At 46.9% G+C, this 7,681-nt stretch overlaps 1 protein-coding gene across 11 annotated transcripts; it reads left to right on the top strand.

Annotated features, from left to right (window-relative positions):
• The first annotated feature begins 35 nt into the window (after nucleotides 1-35).
• On the top strand, nucleotides 36-7,361 carry LOC141577136 (GDP-fucose protein O-fucosyltransferase 2-like). Of its 11 annotated transcripts, none has more exons than XM_074361193.1 (4): nucleotides 36-190; nucleotides 1,582-1,818; nucleotides 5,015-5,072; nucleotides 5,981-7,361. In XM_074361193.1, the coding sequence occupies exons 1-3, from the start codon at nucleotides 85-87 to the stop codon at nucleotides 5,029-5,031; spliced, it is 360 nt and encodes a 119-aa protein (XP_074217294.1). In that variant the 5' UTR covers nucleotides 36-84; the 3' UTR covers nucleotides 5,032-5,072; nucleotides 5,981-7,361. The 11 variants fall into 11 exon arrangements, 6 of the variants coding, with proteins under 6 accessions (XP_074217294.1, XP_074217290.1, XP_074217291.1 ...); XR_012505760.1 differs by having other exon boundaries at nucleotides 40-196; nucleotides 4,943-5,072; nucleotides 6,670-7,361; XR_012505761.1 differs by having other exon boundaries at nucleotides 40-196; nucleotides 4,943-5,072; nucleotides 6,667-7,361.
• Nucleotides 7,362-7,681: the final 320 nt, after the last annotated feature.

Raw genomic sequence — 7,681 nt, 5'->3', positions numbered from 1 at the left:
GTTACAGGCGCCACGCACCGCGCGGGCCGGCGTGCGCTTCTGGGGCGGGCAGCGGGCTCCGGAAGTGTGCAGCTGCCCGGGACCATGGCGGTGTTTGCTGCTGGGGATGGCGGCTTGCTCGGCCGGGCGACTAGTTCTGGCCTGGTCAGTCGGCGGCCGACATCCTGTCTGGGGCGGCGTCCCACAGACGGTAAACGTAGGTCCGCGCCGTCGGCGGGGCCGGCGGACATGAACCGGGGTGGGATCGGGGTTGTGGCGGTGGCCGGGGAGGGCTGTGGTGCCGGGGAGCGTGTTGGGGCGGGGCGGGGCAGGGCTTGGGCACAGCCTCAAGCTTTCCTCCCCCTCAGGCCCTGGGGCTGGGGCCGCGAGTCTGGGTCGCCCTTGGTGGCCGCGGCCTCCCAGAACCCCCCGGGAAGGGCAGGCGGAGGACCCATCTTAGATGAAGCGGGGCCTTACCCGGGTTTTGAAGAGCCCCAGAATCAGATGTTGGAATGGGGTGGCTTATCAGCCTTGTTTATCTGCAGGGAAATTTCAGTTCCATCCAGATGTTGGTTCCTTCAGTCAACCTCAGGAAAAAGACACAAGGGTCAGTGCCGATAAGCAGTTATCTAGGGCTTGACTCAAAATAAACTATGCGGGGTGTAGGGATGGTAGATGTGACCCTCCCTCTTGAAGTTAGCAGTCTTCTGGGATTAGAGGCCCCAGTTGAGGATTACATCCTCATCTGCAGTAATGGAGCTTGTGAGGAACACACAGAGAAGGGAGGGGTGTGGTGGCGGTAACTCATTACAGAATCCAGGACCCTTGCCTGGCTCTTGTGTAGAAGAGTCTCGCCTTGGATAGGGCAACAGTTATCAAAGTGTATCCAAGGCCCCTGAGGTGCAAGACCATTTTCATAGAAACGCCGGGATGTCACCTGCCTTTTGCACACTCTTGCTCTCCCGAGTTCCTGCGGGGTTTTCCAGGGAAAACCTGGCCTGCGATATCACAAAACAGGGAATGCAGAGGCAGATAGGAGAATTCAGCTCTCACCAGTCCAAAAGAGATTTGCAGAAATTAAAATCACTGCTATTCTTCTCACTAATGATTTTTCTTTTGAAAAATAGAATTATATTTTGTTTAAGAGTATTAATAGTAACATACAGTAGATTGTTAATATTTTTAAGTGAATTCATACACTTTTTCTAACTTCTTATTTAACTTCTAACACAGGAAATAGTGATAGATTAAACTCACATAAATAGCAGCCTTTTGGAGTTCTCAGTAATTGTTAAGAGTGTATAGGGTTCTGTAGAACAAGAAGTTTGAGAGCCCCTGGAGAACGGGTGCTCAGATGCTAGTCGGGTGCTTAGTGGTGTTAGACGGATGCCAAGATGTCTTCCGCAACTGCTCCCGGACTTGAAGTAATTGGCCACATGGAGATGGGTGGGCAGTGCCTCCACTTTACAAACCAGAAGCTGCTGAATGTGTCTGGATTGTAGGCCATGGGCTGTGCAGGGATTCCCGTTGTATCTGTTCTATCTAAGCCGGGATTCCTGTGCAGAGGCCTGGCCCTGAAGACCCGCTCTCCTTTGCTCCCAGCCAGGTACCTTCTGTGTGACTTCAACCCTCCAGAGGGCTTCAACCTCCGTAGGAACGTCTGCATCCACATTGCCTTCCTCCTGAAGACCCTGCTGAAGATGGAGGAGCCGGTACTGGTGCTATTCCCTTGGGGCCACCTCTACCACTGGCAGAGCCCCGATCCCTGGTCCGACTCCTTTGACCTCCCAAGTCTCAACAGAAACATCCCTGACATTGAGTACGAGCAGTTCATTGCAGGTGAGGTGGTGGTCATTTAACTGGGGCCAGGTGGTCTTTGTTCTGGTTCCGATCTGAACATCGGGCCATCTTACTTTGGGCTTGTCGGTCTGCTTAGGGGCCCTGCTCATGTTTCCTACACTGCAGGTGAATTCGGTTTTTCCATAGTTTTTTCGGGAAGTCAATTTGAAGTGTATGAGCTCTATGTCCCCTCCCCTCTGAAAACCCTGGCCTCCTGATGAGATGCAGCGGTGACAAGGAGGCCACTGCCACAGAGGCCCTTGTCCCAGAAAGAGTCGCTCGCTGTGCAGTCAGGGCTGTTCTTACCTGTAGGAAAACACGATGTGTGTGTAGCATGGGCCACGTGCTGGAGAAGATATGTAACTGCCCATCCAGTATAATTTGGTCCTGCTCAAGCTACCCATTTTAAATTTTGTAAGAGGGGAGTGTTCAAGATTTTTTGAATAAAGGTATTTAGAGCTTATCAATTTTTTTTAAATTGAAATGTGTTTGATTTACAATGTTTTGTTAGTTTCAGTTATACAGCTGTTTTGTTAGTTTCAGGTATGCAGCATAGTGATTCAGTTGTACATATGCATAGTCTATTCTTTTTCAGGTTCTTTTCCATTATAGGTTGCAAGATACTGAATATTCTTCCCTGTGTTCTACAGTGAATCCTTGTCGTTTGTCTGTTTTACATATAGTAATTTGTATCTGTTAATCCCAAACTCCTAAGTTTGTTTTATAAGTCTGTGAGTCTGTTTATTGTTTTATAGATAAGTCCATTTGTATCATTTTTTTAAAAATTCCACATATAAATGATATCATATGATACTTGTCTTTGTCTAACTTATTTCACTTAGTGAGATAATCTCCAGTTCCATCCATGTTGCTGTAAATGGCCTTATTTCCTTCTTTGTTATGACTGAGTAATATTCTGTTATATCTAAATACCACATCTTTATCCAGTCATCTGTCAGTGAATGTTTATGTTGCTTCTATGTCTTGGCCATTGTAAACAGTTCTCCTGTGAAAATTGGGGTGCAGGTATGTTTTGGAATGAAGGTTCCCTCTGGATATATGCCCAGGAGTGGGATTGCTGGATTAGGTGATAAGCCTTTTTTTTTTTTTTTTTTTTTGTCTTTTGAGGAATCTCCATACTCTTTTCCACAGTGGCTGCACCAAAATACATTCCCACCAACAATGTAGGAGGGTTTCCTTTTCTCCACAGCCTCTCCGGCATTTATGGTTTGTGGACTTTTGAATGATGCCCATTCTGACTGGTGTGAGATGATAACATTGTAGTTTTGAGTTGCATTTCTCTGATAATTGAACGATATTAAGCATTTTTTATATGCCTATTGGCCATCTGTGTGTCTTCATTGGAGAATTGCTTGTTTAGTTGTTCTGCCCATTTTTGGATTTGGTTGTTTATTTTTTTCTTATTAAGTTGTACGGACTATTTATATAGTCTAGAAATTAAGCCATGGTCAGTCTCATCTTTTGCAAATATTTTCTCCCATTCCATAGGTTGTCTTTTAGTTTTACTTATGGTTTCTATTGCTGTGCAAAGTTTATAAGTTTAATTAGGTCTCATTTATTTATTTTGGCTTTTATTTCTGTTGCTTGGGTTGCTTAGATTGCCCTACGAAAACATTGCTGAGATGTATGTCAAATAATGTTTTGCCTATGTTTTCTTGTGAGAAGCTTATAGTGTCGCGTGTAATATTTAAGTCTTTAAGCCATTTTGAGTTTGTTTCTTTTTGGTTTTTTTGCGACTCTATTGTATGCTTTTGATTTGTGGTTACCTTATTCTTCAAATATATCAGCCCATTACTATATCTATTTCCTTTAGACTGATAATCACGTAGGCTCCAACACATCCTAAGAATAACGAAGAAAAAAAAGAAAGAAAAAAATCTACATTTTCTTGCTCCCCTCTCCCATTCCCAACTTTTTTTATTTTGATGTCCTTTTTCATTTTTACATCTTTAGGTTTATTTTCTTGCAACTCGTTATTGCATTTCCAACTATGGTTTCCTGTTTCTATAGCATCCTGCTTCCTTTCTGTTTAGAATAGAACCTTTTAATGTATCTGTTAGGTTCAATATTGCTGAGTTATTTCACCTCCCCCTCCCCCCTTCCCCCCAGGCCTCTGAATCCTCAGTCCAGGGAAGCTAAACCTTTCTAGCCTTAATCGGTTCTGGGAAAGCAATCTTCAGAGTGGGAAAAGACTTTGAAAAATAATATTCTGTGAGTTGCATTCTACCCTTGCCCAGAGATGAGAAACATCTGAAGGTGGAGGAAAACAGTTGGAGGTGGGGAACACAAAGTCTTTTCTCCTTTTGCTACTGAAGAAATGATTGCTTTTGTAATTAGTGGTGATGCCCTTTAAATTGGTGAGATCGAGATTCCACAGGTTCAGCGCCTGAGAATAACCAGCTGGGAGAAAGCTCTCTAGGGCCCCTGCAGTGGGAAAGACAGCCCCTCTGAGCACCTGTTGTTCTGTATTCTTCCTGCCTCCACGCGAGTTCCCTAGGCACCGTGCAGGACGATGCAGTTACCCAAGGTGGAGGACGGGGAGACCCCTGCTGTGTGGTGAGCCACAGAAGCCCACACTTGAAGGACAAAATGTAGATTAGTGGGGCGGTCATAGGAACAGGGGATGGTTGAGACCCAGGATGGTGTCCTGGAGTCCAGCAGCCAAGGCTGGTGGGGCAGATGGGGCCCTGGGGCATGGGCAGTCCTTGAGGGATCTGAAGCAAAGATAGGAACCAAGAGACTGGATTCGTGTGGGGGTACGGCACCCCTTGGAGGCTGCGGGGCAGCTCAGTGGGCCCAGGGGGAGCGGGCACTTCCCCAAAGCTGGGTTGACAGGTCACAACCAACTCACTGGGGACCGAGAGGCACTGAGTCATTTTTAACTTTTCGTCCCTCTTCCTGGAAAAGAAACTGCTGCCTGTTAAATAGCCTGTGTCGTTAGTGAGAATTAAAGACATGAAGCAAGATTGCCTCAAAAGTCATCCATTGTTTAGTTGTTAATAAGGGTCAAATGAAATCTTGAATAGATGAAATGAAGCATTCATCAGAGGATTTGAAACTCCTTTAAAATAAAAATTCTTGCTGCCTTTGTTCTTCATTTCAGGGTTCACTTGGTGATAATAATCATAAACAAAGCAACAGCAAACCCTTACAGAACTCTGTCCTGCTGTTCCAGGAACGCTGTGTTCATGACAACCCAATGAGTTGGCACCACTATGAGTTCCACTTTAAAGGTAAGGACATTCATTAATCACACGGCTAATAAATGGCAGAGCTGGGACTTGAACCCGAACTCTCTGGCCCCAGAGACCCCTCTCAGCCCCTTCACTGCAGCTCATCACTTGGCATGCCCGACACAGGCCAGCATTTACGAGCAGCGTGACCTTGGCCAAGGCTGCTTCACTGCTTGGTCTCTGATTCCTCATCTGTAGAATGGGGGTGTGGGCAGTGAACTCTGTGAGCTCAGTGGTCACTTCCTCCAGCTCTGCAATTCTACTGCTTTGAGTTAGTATAGTAAGTATCCGAGCCCCTACATGGCCCACACATGGGCTGGCGCTTTGCTAGGCCCTGGGTTACGGAGCAAAGTAAGATCCGCCTGCTCCTCCGAGGAGCCTGTGTCCCTCCACGGCAAACAGCTGCGAGGCCCAGGCTCCCTCGCTGGCGGTCGGGGGCTGGGCAGGAATGTCTGATAAGAGAAGATGGAGGCAGAGCCCCTCCGGGAACAGTGGTGGCCACACAGCTCTCAGGAGCGAGAGCCTCTGTCCAGGCTGCTGAGAGGGGGATCCTCATGAGGCCAGTAGTCCCCCCAACCTAAGCCCTCAGGACAAAGATCCAGCCGTCCCTGCAGTGTCACCATAGAGCCAGTCCATCCTCATCACTGTGCCTCTGTGCTCCTTTGTCCTGGGGCCTCTCTTCCCCCTACACCCAGAAGAATCTTCTCCCTCTCTTCTCTGAGTGCCCCCTCACTTCACCCGTGGTCCCTGCTTCCTGGGCCACCATCACTGGAGTTGACGCTTTGCACCTTCACAAACCCCGTTTGATCAGGAGCCTGGGTTGGCCTCCTTGTGCTCACTTTCCACCTTCAGATGATTGCTCCTCCCCTCGTGGGAGCACATGGAAAACCCAGATCCTTTCCTAGCAGTGCCTGCCACCCTGGCCTCCCTGCTCATCTGCCTCAGTCAGGAGCACCTGGACCACCAGCTCTGTATTGCCTCGCCTCCTACCATCAAGACGTCAAAGTTCATTCTCCTTCCACCACCCAGTATGGTCATTGTAGGGTCTTCTTCTCTGTCAGCCTGAGCCAGCCACCCCCCATTCACCCTACCCCCGGGCTCATACCCGGGCGTGTCTCCACCCCAGGTCCAGCCTCTCTCCTTTAAGTGCCCACCTCTAGCCGTCCAGCTTCTTCTCCACCAGCCTCCCTGGCCCTCCTTCACCCTCACTGGGGCATCATGTGCTGACTCCTCTGCTTTCCTGCCTGTCCACGTTCCTCTTACTTCCACTTCCCCACCTTCCAGCTCTGCATCCACAGTCAGCACTCTCTTTATGACAGACAAAACGCCCTTGAGCCTTGACCTTTTCAGTTCCTCACCAGGCCGACTTCCATCTCGGTTCACCCAGCTCTACTTGTTCTGAGCCTGCAGGCAGCAGGCTCTCCCAGCACAGATTTCCAAGACTACAAATCAATGCCCACCATGTTGCCGCTGCCAGGCAATCCTCCAGGATTTCTCTAGTGAGCACATTTCCCCACTTATCACTCAGTGGTGTCAACATTCTCTGCTCTCTGCACACCTCTAACCTTCCCTCTGTCTCTTCCCTGACTCCCAGCAGATGGCCTTGCCTCCTGCTTCAGAGAGAATGACATGTCACTGGAAAGGAACTCGCTCACCTGCAGCAAACCTGCTCACCTCACCTTTTATCTGTCCCTCTCCCACCTGGACTCTAGCTGTAGTTGTTCTTAATTCAGTGAGTTTAGTTGACATATATATACACAGTGAAAAGCATAGCACACTATCGGCTACCTTCTAGGGGTTACTTTTTCAATTTAACATGGAGTGTGTGATTCATCCACTTCATTGCATGTACCTGCAGTTCATTTGTTTTAACTGATCTTAAATGTTGTGTGTGTGAAAGTAACACAAGGCAAGGGTAAGCCAGGATTCAGGATGCTGGTTACTTCCTGTGAGAAGAGGCCAAGAGCAGGATAGGGAAAGAGGACACAGTATGTCACTGTCAATATTCCTGTTATGATGCTGGGTGATAGGTTCATAACTGTGTCTTATAATATTAATTTTAATACATAAATACCTCTGACAGGCACCTAAGATGAGAATGTGTCATGAACCAAGACATACAATGGGTAATATTACATCATTATTGTTATGTAATCTTGTTATATTATATATTAATCATAATCTTACATTATTTGTTATGGGTTATATATTATATAGATGCATGAATTATATATTATGTGTATAAACACCTACATATGTATTATATACTGTCTGCTAATAAATAAACAGAAGATAATATGCTAGTATATCTTCTATTATGTATTATTTAATAAATAATATCATACTCTATCCTGTTATATGACATGGAACATAATCTTTAATAAAATAAGAAATCTGTCAATATATATTGGTAATTAATAAAATTAAAAAAAACAGCCCGCAGCTTTTAACGCCGACACCGCTCCAGCTGTCACTGTGATTTCTCTTCCCTTTCATGGCCGAGGCCCTCACAGTGCTATCCGTTCCCCCTTTCATCTCCTTATCCTGAACCTTCCTCCTCCTCCCATCCCATGCTGCCTTCTGCCCCGTGGCCCCTCTAGTCTCCAGCG

This window comes from Camelus bactrianus, chromosome 3 (assembly GCF_048773025.1).
Source record: "Camelus bactrianus isolate YW-2024 breed Bactrian camel chromosome 3, ASM4877302v1, whole genome shotgun sequence".
Lineage (NCBI taxonomy): Eukaryota > Metazoa > Chordata > Mammalia > Artiodactyla > Camelidae > Camelus > Camelus bactrianus.
This window is presented reverse-complemented; position numbering and strand designations above follow the sequence as displayed.

Excerpts from the sequence above, each read along its gene's own strand:
- LOC141577136 (XM_074361189.1), top strand. The coding sequence starts at position 85 with ATGGCGGTGTTTGCTGCTGGGGATGGCGGCTTGCTCGGCCGGGCGACT. Across the intron at positions 197-1,581 it reads GCGTCCCACAGACGGTAAAC|CCAGGTACCTTCTGTGTGAC; the intron begins GTAGGTCCGCGC and ends CTTTGCTCCCAG.